Source organism: Danio rerio, chromosome 5 (assembly GCF_052040795.2).
Source record: "Danio rerio strain M-AB ecotype USA chromosome 5, GRCz13ab, whole genome shotgun sequence".
In the NCBI taxonomy this organism is placed as follows: Eukaryota; Metazoa; Chordata; class Actinopteri; order Cypriniformes; family Danionidae; genus Danio; species Danio rerio.
This window is the reverse complement of record NC_141025.1, coordinates 66,486,309-66,503,632: the sequence shown is the minus strand read 5'-3', so window position 1 is coordinate 66,503,632 and position 17,324 is coordinate 66,486,309. Positions and strand designations below refer to the sequence as shown.

The window sequence follows — 17,324 nt, the reverse complement described above, 5'->3', positions numbered from 1 at the left end:
TATATTCAGTTTTTTTTATGCCAGTGGCCAGTCACCTGGAGAAGAGGGTCTATTGACCACTTCTGTACACACTGTTCTTTGGTTTAGGAAAGGCTTTCCTCTTCACACCAGCCACCTCAGTCCCCAGGGAAAGAGATTTCTCTTCAGCAGGGGACATTATAAATGTGCAAAGCTATGCTGATATTTCTTTTCAAAAACGTAAAATCCCAGCTCAGTCACAGTTTATATTTATGTATTATGGGATCCAGTTTATATTCATGTTTCTATTATTATTTTTTATAAGGAATTTGTTTTTAAAATAGCAATTTAGTTATGACAGAAAACCTATTATTTTGCAATTGTGCAGCATTTAAGAAAAAAATTACAGGGTTTCATCACCTTAAATTTATTTAAAATAATTTTTATAAAAAAAAAAAAAACGTGACTAAATCGTGCATCGTAAGATTAGTATCGTGAATTGTATCAAATTGTGAGTCAGGTGAATCCTTACATCACTACTAGTGTGCGGGGTTTTCCCCCTCTGATGACACAGGAGAATGTAAAATCCAAGTGTTTTTATATACTGTTTTAATAAAGTGTGATTAAAATTAAATGAATACATTTTACCATTGGAAGCTGGTTATTTATACACACAAGTGTGTTAAAACCCTTTTATAGAGGTGATTTTTTCATAATAGGTCCCCTTTAACAGATTACAGGCAATTATATCAACAACTTTAAAGTTCTTAACCACTTTCTACTTAAATCCCAATCAATGAAGGTTTATCTCAGGAAGCAAGTGCTCATATTTCCCGTTCCCAGGTGCTGATTGCTCACCGGCTGCTTGATTATAATTAGCCCGCCTAAAAGAGTCCAAAATCTACTAATCTTCCCACAGCCTCGCAAAACCATTGGAAGAAATCCAGGGGAAGCCAGAAAAGGCGCATAGTCATGACTGAAGCTCAGCCAGGCCATGTGTAAATAGAAAGGGATGGTTGTTGTTTGTGGAGACTGTGTGCAATCTGCCACTGTGGACCGTTTGGCAATGTCACCAAATACGAGCCAATGCAAACACTCCACACAGCATCTGCTCAGATGGCTCACCCAGTTCAGCAAATCTGATAGAGTGACCAGTAATTCAACCTAATCACACAGGGAAGTGAGTCGCTAAAAAAACTCAGGAAGGAAACGAGCAGGAGCAGCACATCAGATTTTCCTTGCGTCGACATGATGGTGACCACACTGCTGAAATGTTAATGCGGATGACCTTACTAAACAGATTTCCTCTCAGACTATGTGGGAGAGCCATCCTTTCCTCAAATAGAAATATATATAAACACTTGTCATCTGGACTGTTGTGGCCAAAATCATGACCATGTGATTTTCCAACCTCAATCCAGACAAAAGTAAACACAGAGCTGAGCTCCAAATGAATCTGTGTGTGTGCGTGTTAGTCGCAATGGAATGCTGCCAATTGCAAACAGGGGAACCAATTAACAGGCTTAATTCATTCACACTGCTAATTAAAGGTTTGAAATGTGCGTTTGTACAGTAGTTTGGCATAAGCTTTCGAAATGACAACAACAAAAAGCAATTAGTGTCGATTATATTGTGTATATGAGATAATGTAAAACATCTGAATATGACTTACAAATTTAAAAATAATAATTTTAATGATTCCTTACATTTACAAAGCACTTTTGTGGACACTTAAAGCGCTTTACATATTGGGGGAAAATCACCTCATCCACCACCAGTCTGCAGCATCCACCTGGATGACGCGATGGCATCCATATTGCGCCAAACCGCACACCACACAACAGATGATTGGTGGAGAGGAGTGATGAAGGCAATTATGATATGGGGATGGTTAGGAGGCCATAATGGACAGAGACCAGTGGGCAAATTTGGCCAGGATGCCGAGGTTAACCCCTCTTTTCGAAGGACATCCTAGGATTTTTAACGACTACACAGAATCTTTGAGTCTGATCTAAAAGAGAGCGCTCACTGAGCAGTAAAGAGTCCCCTTCACTATATTGGGGTGTCAGGACCAACACAGACCACAGGTTGAAAGCTTTCTGCTGGCCTCACTAACATCACTTCCGGCAGCAACCAAAGCTTTCCCATGTGGTCTCCCATCCAGGTACTAGTGCAGCCCTGCTTCATGGGAGAATTGCAGAGAGCTAGCTGCCGGTCTGGTTCTATTCTACTGATGATTAATATTTCGGAAAATGGTTGAGAGAAATATATTTAATGATGTTCAGTTGTATAAATTTAATTCCCAATACATGAAGTTTCTGTGCCAAAACAAAAGTGAAAACACTATAAAAGCAACAGTTCAATTCAGCAATTGTTTCTATTTTTTTCTCATCTTCTCATGAAAAATAAACGGCCCAAAGAGGGTGATTTCACTATGATGCCATTAAAGAAACATTTTTGGTTCTGCTAGAACCTTTTCGTTTTTTTCCTAAGAGCCATCAATGTCAATAAAGAACCTTTAAATTTTATATTGTAAATCAGGGGTTCTCAAACTCGGCCCTGGAGGTCCAATGTAAGCATGGAACGATAATTGTTTTCAAGGAATACCGCGGTTTGCAAAGGTTAAGGTTTTAAAACCGCCAAAATTTTCTGCTATACTGTTCCCAAGATATGTGTAAGACTTTTTATTTACGTTTTTTAGGACAGCAGTATCTCCAGCAGAAAATTGCAAAGAAATCAGAGTTTTTGAAAATAACGAAAACAGCAAAAGTGAATTATTCATTTAAATTATTAGCCTGACATGTTTACTGTTCCAAAATATTTCAAAAGTTTCTCAAAATAAAATATAATGTGTTCAAAGAGGAAAAATCACCTATGCCTACGATGTCCTGCAGATTTTAGCTCCAACTTGCTTTAACACACCTGCACAGATGTTTCCAGAAAGCCTAGTAAGAGCTTGATTAGCTAGCATAGGTGTGTCTGATTGTGGTTAGAGCTAAAAGCAGCAGGACATCAGACCTCCAGGACCGAGACTGAGAACCCCCGGTGTAAATGCTCCTTCAAAGCATGCAGAATTTGTATTATTATAATTTTACTTGATTAGTATTTTTTAAATGATTAAATAATATTAGTTGTATCATTCTATCAATAGTGTTTCAAATGTCATGTAAAACAATCTGTAAAAAATAAAACAAAATAGAAACCACCACATAAGTGCAAGGGTTATCACCATACATTAAAACATTTTAAACCATCAACTTTTATCCATTAACAGGTCATTTAAATAGTTTGTAGTGCGTTTTTCCACATATACTCAATTAAGATTTGAGCAATTCCATGCAAATGTCAGGATTGTCATGAAAAATAATACATTTTTACCAAAATAGCAAAACCCTACGTTTTTGTATAAGTTTGTATTTTACAGGACTGTAAAAATACTTAAAAATGTCTGTCAGTGTTCTCAAACAATTATATTTGATTTGAGTCACACAAGTGGCAGTTTCACATCCATCACATCCATAACAGAGACGTCAAACCTCCATAACAAAGGCTCATAATTACAAAAATGTTAAGTAAAATAAACCTATCATTTTTGTTCTATAGTGAGCAACTCTTATACATTTGATTAGCGTGGTTTCTTTGGGGTTGTGCAGTTTAATTCACAGAATTTCTACAAAGTATGTCGTAGACTGTAAACTTGCAGACTTTTATGGTCACATCCATAGCGCATGTTCTTTTTCCTCATGTAAAATATGAAAAATGCTTACAGACTGATATTTTTCTGATCCCATAACTCTGTGGTTAGCAGTTTTGAAAAATATAAACAGATGTTTCAATTTATACTTGCTTTGTGTTTATGTTTTGAGTTTTTACTCCAAATTGTCACATCCATAACACTGGAATTGCTTATTTAATTATTCTAATATGCCAGCAAGGCAGAAAAAATACTAGCCTATAATAACAACAATAATACATTTTAAATATAATGCGCTTTTCTAAGACCCAAAGCGCTACAAGAAAAGAGAAATCAAACATGCAATAAAATACAAGTATGCATTGAAAAAAAAAAAAAGTTCTAAAATATAAGAGTAAATATTATTAAAATAATAAATATTATTAAAATATAAAAGTCTTAGAAAGATGAGTTTTTAGCATCTACAGAGTAAGGGATATATATATATATATATATATATATAGATATATATAGATATATATATATATATATATATATATATATATATATATATATATATATATATATATATATATAATACAATTCCCATTTTAACAATTTAAAATTACAAAAGGGTTCCTATTGGTTCTTTGTTTATTTTGCCCACAACATGGATTATCATTTTATTATGTATGGCTTTATTTGAATGAGATGTTCTACATCTGGATTATGAATCCCATATATAGACTGCTGCGTTCAGTTTCTATACCGCCCAACCAATGCATTCCCACATATTTCTAAATAATTTAACTTCAAATAATCCCATAAAGTCATCAACACTTACATATCCTTGATTGGCAGGTTCTTTCCTTCCACAATCCTGATGAATAGAGTGCTTCGTTTAGCCATGCTGTCATTCAGTGACTGTCTCTCAAGCGCCGACACTTCTTGTTCCTTCAATAACACGCATGTTTATAAGCACTGCAGAATTGACAAACGGGCTATTGAATCAATAAAGCTTATGGTAGATCCTGTGTTAAGAAGCAACACCGCCTGTCTGTCCAGCGGTCGTCCACGCGTTAAACACGGGCGGGTTGGTTTGAGCTCTGTGGGCTGTTTGTAGGAGGAGTGACTGACTGGATTCACACATACACACTGGAAGAGCGATGGTATTACGCGACGCGTCAAACTACAACAAACGCGCGTTTCATATCCAGCTAAACCGCAAGTTCGTGATTTCAGGTGGTTTTGTTGAATATTGTACTTTTGTGGCGTCGAGATGCGAGCGACGGGTAAATTTAAGTCTTTTAAATTGAAGTCAAGTGAGCTGAAGTCATTTTTTAGTCCCTCGACAGTAAAATAGCTAGCTTACCTGTAAAAAAGCAAACTAGTCTTCGTTGACTATGCTTACCAGAAAACGAATAGGATCGTTCGTTTAGTTCACACACCAAAATAATAGTCTACTTACTTTTTACTCACCCTTTAATGGTACAAATTCTTTATTTTTTATATGTTGAACACACAAACACAAATATATTTAGAAGAGTTGCAGGAACTGGGGAACCATTGACTTTTATAGCAGGGAAAATAGCCTACTATTGACTGAGAGTGGGGACGAAAATACAAATTTTCATGAAAACCTATTTTTAAAACAATGTTTTAGACAGAAATATATCTTTGCTGCGGTTAACTCATAAGTGTGGTCTATCAATATATCAGGTGCTATTTTGAACATATAGGCTACAACAACTTCAAAATAATTTCACTTTAAACAAATTGTACATTGTTCATGTCCATAGCCAGCCTTGCGAAAGCCATGGTTCTTTTATTTTCTTGCAAGTATTTGCCTAATTTTTTAGGTATTTATGAGGTTAGAATACTGCATTTTAAGCATTTCAAAAAAGGTTTAGAATAAAGAATAATACAATAATATATACAGAAAAACAATACTTATTTAAAAAATAAAAATTAATTACATCATATTTTATTAGGCAAAAAAAAAATCTGTTAAAGTTTTTGAATTAAAAAAAAGTGTAGCCTATTATCATTTATTGGGCAAACAACAAACTGGTCAGCACATTCAACTTTCCTCGGTTGGAATTTGGTATGTCAATTTTGGTACCAAAATTGCCAAATTTGGTGTCTCAAATTCTGCACCGACATCTAACATAGGATTTCGCTTCGTCTCAAAATCTTTATCGATGAGTTATTTTCACAATTCATTTTGGCATTGCAGTCAAAATAGGACAAATGAACTACAGGCGTGTTGTTACTTTTGACCCAGTCAGTAGGAACAAAAGCAACCAGACAATGCAAAATGTTAACATTTTATAAAATTAAAAAAATTATATATATATGCATTTGCAATATGTATGGAAATATGCATTTATTTTACAAAACAGAAATCAAAACAGAAAGATGTAATACGGAAGTGAAAAATAAGGTATGGCTATTAGCAGTGTCGCATAAATAACAGTGTTACTGTCACCACCACAGGAACTCTTGCTAATAAACTGAAAAACTCAGAGATTGCAAACTTAAGGTTATGTTCTTGCACTAAATAACCTGTAGATTGATCATTACTGTGATGCATGAAAAGAGATATGGAACTTGTAATAAGAAAAAAAGAACGGCTACAATCATTTACTTTCTTCACTTAAAAATCGAAATTCGTACATAACTGCAGGACACGGTCCTTAAAACAGCTAATATTTGGCAGCTCCATCAAGGGTTGCATGCTAAATGTGCTGTTATAGCCTGGAAAGCAAATGTTGTCAGAGCTTTGAGAAAATTGATTCTTTACTTTCGTTCCCACATTAGTTTAGTCCCCCATCTCCCTTAATAAAATGACCAGTTTCCAACATTATAATATTCATTCATTCATTTATTTTCTTGTCGGCTTATTCCCTTTTTTAATTCGGGGTCACCACAGCGGAATGAACCAGCACGTTTTTACGCAGCGGATGCCCTTCCAGCCGCAACACATCTCTGGGAAACATCCACACACACACACACTCATACACTACGGACAATTTAGCCTACCCAATTCACCTGTACCACATGTCTTTGGACTGTGGGGGAAACCGGAGCACCCGGAGGAAACCCACATGAACGCAGGGAGAACATGCAAACTCCACACAGAAATGCCAACTGAGCCGAGGCTCAAACCAGCGACCTTCTTGCTGTGAGGCGACAGCACTACCTACAAAACTCAAACAGGTTTGGGACAAGTGTGAGTAAAGCCAAAATGATGACAGAATTTTCAGTTTTGGCCAAACTTTCCCCTGAAGTAGCCTAAATACCTTTCTGTGCTTATTTTAGATAATCACATTTTTTATTTGATTTAATGTTTGATAAAGTTATTTCCAGCATTATACACTTCACTGAATGCACATTCACAAGAATACAGCCATGAAGCAATATTTTTGTGTAGAAGTTAAACAGTAAAAAATTTAAAAACAGCCTTGAAAAAAAAAAAAAAAAAAGTTAGGTATAGCAGACTGACAACTGCCCTTATAAATGTGAAAACCTCTTCTTGACATTTACAGTATTTCTATCCAGTTAAAGTCAACTTTCATTACATTAAGCAACCGTCCTAATGTGCGTCACTGCGGCTTTACTGTGTTCACTTGATGATATTGAAGGGCAGATTTTAAAGAAAACATTCTAATTTAAGTGGGTTTGAAAGCTTTTTTTTTATTTTTATATGGATTAAAATCCAAAAATATTTTTTAAGGGGACAAACTCCTTCAGAAACTGTATTTGAGGACAATCGTTCACTGTTTTAGTCCTTTAAGGGTGTGTTCACACTTGGCAGATTTGGTTTGTTTAGAGTGATTCACTTGAATGCTGTGATCCCATTTTTTGAGCAGAACACATATTCAGACCGATGTCTCTGAAAAGGTTTTTAATTCTAGGGTGCACGGACATTGTCAACAAAGGGCATGTTTTTTTTGTGTATGGAAATGTTTATTCTCCTTCCTTGTTAAATTCGATCTTATCTGTGTCCTGAAACACATCCCCTCTCCTGCTTTCATTTCTAGTTCTAATGGAGGGAGCGGTTCGCTTGTGAGTGAATCTCGGTTATGAACAACTTGTTAACTTTGGCAACAATAATACAAGTTTCTGGCATCGTAGCGTCTTGTTGTCTTATTTAATTTACATTGTTTGCTGATTTTATTCAACCATACTAGCATAAGCCCAGAATTTAGTGCGAGTTGGTGCTACTTTGCCTTATGGTCAGTTCAGTAGGTGACTATATTAACATTAATACTCGTTAAGCACAAAAGTTTGTAACATATAAAAACATAAACAAACGAAATCTTACCTATGAAATGTTCTGCCTTTGTGCTTTGTTTGCTTGTTACTCGGCTTTAGTCTTGACTAGTGTGGTTGAATAACTTTGTCCTGGGAGCATTGTACAAATGTGGCAGCACTATTGATGCATGCTCAGGGTCCATATGCGCTATCTAGTGTATATATCTCCGATTTGAATAGACTGTGAAGCATTTCCTGGAACTATTTTAGTACACCAATAACAATTGAACATTTTGGACTTCCGTTCTCGCAGTTCTCTCTCACCATGGCTCTGATCTCAGTATGTTAATATACTTCCAATTGAAAATGTATAGCCTGGCTTTTTTTTCATGACATTCCCTCATGGCAAACTAATGGTAAAAGGAGCATGGTTATGAATATTGTGGCTAAAATCATCAAACTGACGACAACAGAGAAGCCATGTTTCAATCCACTTTTTTTTTGCGTATTTTGAAAAATCAGTTGATAAAAATGCCAAGATGATCCTAAATTTTGATAAATAAAAAATGTTTTTCAAAAACTGAGAAGGAAAAATGTTTTATTTGCTAAGAAAAGATGTGCATAAACTACGATGGAAACACTTTTACCGAACAAATTCCAGTCGGCGCATTAAAAAGGTCATGTAATTTTTTAAGAGATCATGTGATGATAAAAATGTATGTGAATGGACAAACCAGCAGGCTGAGCACATTGTAAAACATCTGGGGCCTCATGTATCAACGCTGCGTACGCACAATAACTTTGCGTACGCCAGGTTTCACGCTCAGAATCGCTCACGTTTGGATTTACTAATGATGAACTGAACGTGGGAATGTGCGCACCTCCACGCCAGCTTTATGGCTGGCGTACGCACATTTTCTGTGCGTGTCTGTTTTATTTCCATTGGCGACTCCTAGAGGCAGTTGTGTTAAATTGCTCTCTACAAAGTGTCTGAGCCTTGCAATGGCAGCTGTATGAGACGGGCTCATCTAGCAGATATATAAGGTTTCCATACCATACAGTTGACCAGCTAAACATTAAAGCGCAATTTGTAGCGGTCGCCTGTTTTCCCAGTGTAATCTGAGCTATCTACTGCACGCACATTGCTATAAAGACACTATCTGAAGATGAATTTGCATGCGTGAATCAGAAACATTTCCATTCACTAAATGTGCAAATAAAATATGAAGCACAAACTTATTAATGATTCCTACTAGTCTTACTCGTGATTAATAGTTGGCAAAATCTGATATGTAGCGGGGGGGGAAAAGAAGAAAGAGTTCATCAGACGCTGGATTCGAACCGAGTTCAAAACATTATGACATGCGTCTTATGAGCTGCGCCACTGAGACTGTTACGGATGCTGCAACAGTTTACACCTATAAATCACACCATTTCTTTTTTAATTCACTCTGTGCGATGTTCAGACCCAACTGTGTTAACCGCATCAGCTAAACTCTCCCACTCTATTTTTTTCTTTTGTTGTTAATTGCGGAGAACAAACTTGCAAATAACACCGCTTTTCTCTATTCTACCTCTGAAACGAGCACCTCCAATTCACATTCTGTTCAAAGTTTCTCTTTTTGCTTGATTTTGTCATTGCTTTTTCGTTGAGTTTTGCCAAAGTAGAGTCATTAGCATATTCATACGGGGGAGGAGGCAGGGAGGGGTTTTGTGCTCGTGCATGTTGCGCTCAGTTTCACGTTCATTCAGATGTACAAAAGAATATGCATGAGATTCGGCGTACGCAGTGTTTCATACATCTGAATTTTTTTCTGCGTACGCACATTTACAGCTTTGTGTGTACGCAATGTTTTAGTATGATTTCCACTTAAGTCTTCGTACATGAGGCCCCTGAAATGTTGTTTTGGTCATTCTAAAATGCCTGAACTGTTTCAGTATTAGTGTTATTACATTATTAATGGCTTGTTAAGGGCCTCTGCGCTGTGTGTCTCACGCCTTCATGCATTCATTGTGTGGCAGCATCATCTTCTGAGGCTCAAGTCATTTATCAAATAAGAAAAAGATTGATGCAGTTGTTTTTACGGTTGATATTTGGCACCAGTTAAACATGAAGTGACGATTTTGTTCTCTTTCACTTGTTGAATGGAAACGCTGCTTTATTTGCAAGTCTTTTACGCAATAATCCAGTTTTGCGCATAAATTTAATTTGCAGTTTTGGATTGAAACATGAATTGCAGATAGCAAATGGTCAGTCTTTGATTGAAGATTACCAAAACAATGGGGCTATTTTTCAGTGGATTAACTTGCACTAATTAACTTTTCACCTAAAGAATAAAGGTAAACATTTTGATTTCACACAGATTTTAAATTTAAACCACATGTTTTACCTCAACAGTTTGGGTTGCACTTATCAAACCCAAACTCAATGTTAGGTTACAACAACCAGCATTTTATTAGAGTGCATTAAAATACAGCTGTACTCCCCCCAAACAATTTACTACATAATAATTCGAGTGAAAAGCAGAACAAATTATTACCCATCAAAGCTGCGACTCAAAATTGCAAGGATTTTTGTGAAGTGTATCATGACTGTACTTCTTTTATCAGACGACTTGTGATCTCCAAACATGTTATTATGAATAATAAGCTCATGATCTGACCAAATAACCCCATTCTGCCATCATAATAGACAGAAACTCCACTTTAACTGATATGACTCACAAAATAGCAGAAGCTCACTAGTCATAGGCGTTTTTGAAGGCTGACAGCCTCGCTGAATGCACGCAGTTGAATAAACAAGGTAAAAACTGAAAGACACATTGATTATGGTCTTTGATAGAAATCAAAGCATAACGTCAGCGCTGGCAGACTCTGATAGATACACAAAGTGCTGTCAACAGGAGGAAAAAAGAAAGAAAGAAATCAGAGAAAGATCAAGAAGTGTGCCTTGATCACGGAAAAAGGAAAGCGATTCACTGAGTATGTTTACATGGACACCAATACTCCATTTTTTGTACGATTAAGACAATACTCTGATTAAAAGTCTACCATGTAAACAGCAATCCCACTAAAGTCATAATGGAACTAAACAGAAATGGAATTAAGACATGTGGAGTATGCCGATTATAGTCGCATTATTGTAGTGCAGTACAGACATGTAAACACCTTAATCAAACTATTACCATCATGTAGGAGTTTTGCAACAGGATAGTTTATACGAGCGGTTCTCAAACTGGGCTTTGTGCACCACCAGTGGTGTGCAAGAGAATGTAATGGCGGAAAAATGTATCTATTATTATTTTTATGCATTTACCTTGGGTAAACTTCACGTCATATTTTTGAGAGAAAAGAAATTCACATAGAGAGAGAGAGAGAGAGATAGAGAGAGAGATAGTGAGACAGAGAGAGAGAGAGATAGATAGAGAGAGAGATTACATTACAAATTGTAAATTACAACCATTGCATACTCATCTTGCGGTTTCACGTCTGCATGATATATTCATCAAAATGGACACCTGGTTAAAAACTGGCACTTTAAAGAAGTCAAGTGACAGTAGGGATGAACTATTTACAACTATTTACGCCTCTGCTATGGAGATGTGCAGCGGCCTTAAATATATGGACTCATAGGTAGGGATGAGACAATAACCATTTTCAGGGTATATTGTAGTTTGGAAAAGTCAAGGTTTTAAAACCACCAAAATGTTCTGCAATACTGTCCCTAAGGCATGTACAAGATTTTTTTTTATTACATTTTTTTAAAGACAACAGTATCTCCAGCAGAAAAGATAGCCAAAGATGTCTTGAAAATTGTAAAGAAATCAGTGTTTTTGAAACTAATGAAGACAGCAGAAGTCAGTGATTCATTTCAATTATTTAGCCTGACATGTTTACTGCTCCAAAATATTTTAAATGTTTCACAAAATAGAATATATTGTGTTCAAGGGGGAAAAAATGTACTGTAATACCAACACAATCTCACAGCAATTCGCAACTTTTTGATTTACTGACTAATTTATTTGAATTTGTACGATCTAATTCGTACAACTTAGTATGATTTGCTCATCACCCAATGACGTTTGGGGTTGAGTTGGGTGCCGCGCCTGCTTTTTAAAATCGTACATTTTCGTACAACTGAACTCATACGAATTAGTCACTAAACTGACAAAACGTAAAATACTTCAGTTTCCCTGTGAGATCAGGCTGGTAATACCGTAAAACCGTGATATTTTTATCCAAGGTTATCATATCGTCAGAATCTTATACCGGCACATGCCTACACACGGCACAGGTGGGAACACAGAAATCCAGCAGAGATACTGATGAAGAGAATTACAGGCCTATGCTAGAGAGTGAGAAAATGTCAAGTAAGAAGCGCTAATATAGCAACAGTTACATTGGTTTTGGGTTTACAAGGATTAGAGATGCAGAAAATCCAAATCCGCAATGTGTAGTCTGTGGTGAGGTTTTAGCTAATAGCAGTCTTATGCCCTTATAAATGGTTCGGCACTTACAAACAAGACACAGCCACTTTCAAGGAAAATTGGAACTGCAGAAGAAGAAAAAAAGGGGCACAAAGGAGCAGTAGCTTTCATCCGAAAGGTTGCACCATCAGTTTCTGGGGTACACTGCAGCATCCTCCAAGAAGCTCTAGCAATGAAAAACATGCCAGATGAACTTTTGTCTGTAATTAATAACGCTGTAAAACGACGTCCATGAAATTCACATATTTTATTAATTTTACTTTAATCACTTATACATAAAGTATGTGTATTTAGATATTGTAGTTAAAAATGTGAAGTTTAATCTGAGAAAGGGGTGCTTGACAGGTGTCAAATATTAGAAAGGGGTGCACATAGCAAAATGTTTGGAAACCACTGGTCTACACTGTACACTCACAGCTGTTCGACACTATTCTCTGCACCTACCGAGTCAGTGAAGGACCAGACTCCTGCATCATGAAATGCAGAACTTTTTTTCCATACGGCATGCGGTATCAAATTCCATTAAAACTACACTCTTCCAGCAGTTCCTACTTGCATCCAATTTTTCGTTTGTGATGGGAAGCATGCATGAAATGTTCCTAAATAAAAGTGAAAGTGCCAAACTGCAGTAAAAGTCGACAAATTAAAAGTTAAACACCCGAAATGACATGAAACTCCAGAGGAAATGTGGATAGCGCAGTGACGTAAGGATGTTAATCGAATTATGTGCTATATTATGTAAAACGGGATTATGAAAGAAACATTCAAAAAGGAACTCATATAAACACCTTAATCATATTATTGTCTTATTTAGATTAAGACAAATTATTAAATTACTGATGTAAACATAGTCACTTGTTCTTGATCAAAAGTCAGGCTGTCATCCTGTGGTAACAAAACTGTCCAAAAATGTTAATGCTGTGCAAAGTCTACACATAAAACACTGTCTTTATTGATTTTAGCAACTTTTAATATGTACTAAAGCAGTGTTTCTCAACCACGTTCCTGGAGGACCACCAGCTCTGCACATTTTCCATGTCTTTTTAAACACACCTGATTCAGTTCATTACCTCATTAGCAGACACTGAAAGACCTGGGTGTTACAGACAAAAGAAAACATTCAAGACATGCAGTGCTGGTGGTCGTCCAGGAACGTGGTTGAGAAACACTGTACTACTGAAACCAAAACATAAATTTACAATTACAAATAAATAAATAGATAAATTCATACACACGCATACAATATAATAGTATCAAAACAATGGTATATGTAATAAAAGGTGATGCAAGATAGAAGTTATGAGAACAAAAGATCAGCTTTCTTTTGAAATCCAACAGAGAATCCATATTTCAAAAAACTTTTCAGGTTTCCTCTTAACTATATACAAACATTTTTTTTCCTACAAAAATCAGTTTTAGTCTGGTTTCTTGCCCAAAAAAACTATTTCAAAGCAGGGTTTCTGCAGGTTTCACCAAGTTAAATTTAAGACTTTAAGACATTTTTAAGGTCATTATGAATGAAATTTTAAAAACACCAAGGATTTTTTTAAATGATCCAGATGGAAAAGAGTTTTATTTGCCCTATAAAAAAAAAAAGATAATTTAATACATTTAATAATACAATAATAAATTAATCATGAAAAAACATGTAAACATTTTAGATATTTCTTAGCAAAACATTTTAAATATTGTGTAAAACAAGCAAGCTCTACTTTTATCCACACACTTTTTTCCAACATAAACTTTCTTCAAAAAAGAAATATGAACTAATGTTTTAAAAGTTTAATAACTGTAATAAACTAAATCTATATACATGGAGCACATTTAAACAAAGGTTATTGTAAGGTAAATAATAAAAAAATTATGATAAATGAGTAAAAAAAAAAACCTTTTTTAATAAAAATTAAACGTTTTATTGAGATGGATTATTGGTGATGGGATGGGTTTTAGCCAGATTGGGCAGCGATACATAAAGGAAAATTAAACTCGTTTAAGACCTACAACACAACATTTCAGTAGATTTAAGACTTTTTAAGGTCTAACATTTAGATTTTGAGATTTAAGACATTTTAAGACCCTGCAAAAACTCTGTCAAACCCGAAAACTATTATTTTACTTGCGCCATTATTTTGATTATCTTAAGGGGGGAAAAAAAGAGTTTTCACTTATTTTTACAAATAAATATCCTTCTTGGTTTGATAATTTTTTAGGTACACTGTAAAATAATATTCATTAAATTTACTCTAAAAGGTACCAAAAGGTAAGTGGTCACAGACTATTAATGTGTTGACCATTACTCAATTTGTTTGTTTAAATTCAGCCCATATAAAGAGTTTGCAACCACTTACCTTTTCACCGATTTTGTAAATCCAATGAATACATTTTGTCAGTGTATTTGGACTAGAAACAAGACAAAAAAAACTCTGAAGAAAAGTATTTTTTGCAGTGTAAAAAGTACAAACATGGGCGATCCAGAGGCGGTGTAAATCGCTACATGTGTGTGTGTGGGCATGTGTGACTCACTGATCCAGGAATACAGACGAGAGATCCTGCACCTTTAGAGCTCTGACCAGCGGAGGGGATACGCTGTGTGGGCTCCTTGTGACTCACCAGTCTATCAAAGAGTTACCCGAGCTTACCCTCTCTTTAGATATAAAGTGTGTGTGGCCATTTTGCAAAGGCTTTTCATCTCAGGAATATCCCATGTGTTTGAAAGCTATTTTGATATTCAGTGCTGTTTTTAATGTTTAATGAAAACTGAAAACAACAGTTCATTAAATAATATTGAAGAGAAAGTTCACACAAGAATGAAAACGTCATGATTTATTCTCCCTTTAAACCTTTATGAGTTTCTTTCTTCAGTTGAACAAATTTAAGTGGATTGAACATAAAACGATTACGTTGTCCCAAAGAAATCTCAAGAATTGCATTGTTTCAGCTCATTTTAAATAATAGTAACAAGCAGCAAAGTCATCTTTCTGATTGTAGTATAGAAAAATACTGAAGTCAATGGGTGCCAGCTACCAACATTTTTCTACATATCAAGTTCAACAGAAAAAAAAAAAAACCCAAATAATTCAAATAGTAGGGCAGGTGAATGATGGCAGAATTCTTAAGTTTTAGGTGAGCTATCCCTTTAAGAGCTACATAACTTTCATTTTAACAATATAGGATCAAAACGTAAGATTCTTTAAATAACAAAAAATGATATTTTGAATAAATTTTAAGATATTTCTCTACATTAAAATGTCTGTTCACCCAGAAATGTAATGCTTTAAATGATTACAGTATATGTATGTATGTATGTATGTATGTATGTATGTATGTATATATATATATATATATATATATATATATATATATATATATATATATATATATATATATATATATATATATATATATATATATATATATATATATATATATATATATATATATATATATATATATATATATATATATATGTATATATATATATGTATATATATATATATATATATATATATATATATATATATATATATATATATATATATATATGTATATATATATATATATATATATATATATATATATATATATATATATATATATATATATATATATATATATATATATATATATTATTTTGGAGATAATTTATCCTTTAATTAAGATTTTAAAATAGCCGTTTCATTGTTAGTTTCTAAATCAAATGTTAATGAATGGATCCTTATTGTAAAATTTTACTACATTTGCTTATATTCCAGCCTGATTTACATCTGGTTTTGAAAGGTGGTGATTTTCTATTTATTCATCTAATGTCATTTCTATTGAAATATATTTATTATACTGTCACCGTGGTGTTATCTTTTCATAGGGCATGCATTTGTACCTAAAGCAGTGGAGTCAAAGTCAATTCCTGGAGGGCCGGAGCCCTGCAGTTTAGTTCCAGTCCTTCTTTAACACACCTATTTGTAGGTATCAAACAAGCCTAAAGCACTCAGTTAGTTTGATTAGGTTTTTTTTTTAAAATTAGGGTTGGAACTAAACTGTGCAGAGCTGCGGCCCTCCAGGAACAGGCTTTGACACCTGTAAACCTAAAATTCGTACCATATTGGTACCAAAAAAAGCTAATTGAAAAAGCTAAGTGAACATCTTAAAATTGTTAGGTATGAATACTGTATGTGCCATTGAGGGAACAGCATGGACTAAATTATGTCAACACGTTAAGAATAGTACAATAGACCCACCAAAATTCCACTACAAACACAACATTTAAAGCCATCTGTCCCAGCACTGTTCATCAAAACTCCAAGAGAAAGAAAAATGTCCATGTGTCTTAAAAAAAAAATTCTAGAAAGTTCTGCATAGTTACAATAATGCAAAATAATTTAATAATATAAATACAGTTAAAGTCAGAATTATTAGCCCCCTTTTTTATTTTTCCCTCAATTTTTGTTTAACAGAGAGAAAATTTCTTTAGCACATTTCTAATCATAATAGTTTTAATAACTTATTTCTTATAACTGATTTATTTTATCTTTGCCATGATGACAGTAAATAATATTTGACTAGATGCTTTTTAGACACTTCTATACAGCTTAAAGTGACATTAAAAGGCTTAACTAGGTTAATTAGGTTAACTAGGCAGGTTAGGGTAATTAGGCAAGTTATTGTATAACATTGGTTTGTTCTGTAGACTATCAAAAAATATATAAAAAGGGGCTACTAATATTTACGATAAAATAGTGTTAAAAAATAAGAACTTTTTATTCTAGCTAAAATAAAACAAATAAGACTCTCTTCAGAAGAAAAAAATATTATCAGAAATACTGTGAAAATTTCCTTGCTCTATCAAACATCATTTGGGGAATATTTTAAAAAGAAAAATAAATTCAAAGGGGGGTTAATATTTCTGACGTTAACTGTATATAATAATTATATAAATAATAATATATAGCAAT

The 17,324-nt window shown here is 34.4% G+C and overlaps 2 protein-coding genes and 1 long non-coding RNA gene across 8 annotated transcripts in view; 1 reads left to right on the top strand and 2 right to left on the bottom strand.

The window, feature by feature from the left end:
* The window catches only part of rasa4 (RAS p21 protein activator 4), a 100,194-nt gene extending 95,482 nt beyond the window's left edge, over window positions 1-4,712 (bottom strand). For 2 of the 3 annotated variants that reach the window (XR_015490440.1, XM_087252599.1), the window contains exon 1: window positions 4,476-4,712. Coding sequence is in view for 2 of the 3 variants with exons in the window: in XM_087252599.1 (XP_087108725.1) it covers window positions 4,476-4,540 (65 nt within the window). In the remaining variant the exon portion in view is untranslated. 3 annotated transcript variants of the gene reach the window in all.
* The window catches only part of mcama (melanoma cell adhesion molecule a), a 638,953-nt gene that overhangs the window by 197,982 nt on the left and 423,647 nt on the right, over window positions 1-17,324 (top strand). The gene's annotated exons all lie outside the window — the stretch shown is intronic.
* LOC147844444 (uncharacterized) lies at window positions 279-3,994 on the bottom strand. Its single transcript, XR_015492159.1, has 3 exons — window positions 2,999-3,994; window positions 1,123-2,510; window positions 279-1,053 (listed from the first exon to the last, which is right to left on the bottom strand). It is a non-coding gene; the product is annotated as an uncharacterized LOC147844444 (long non-coding RNA).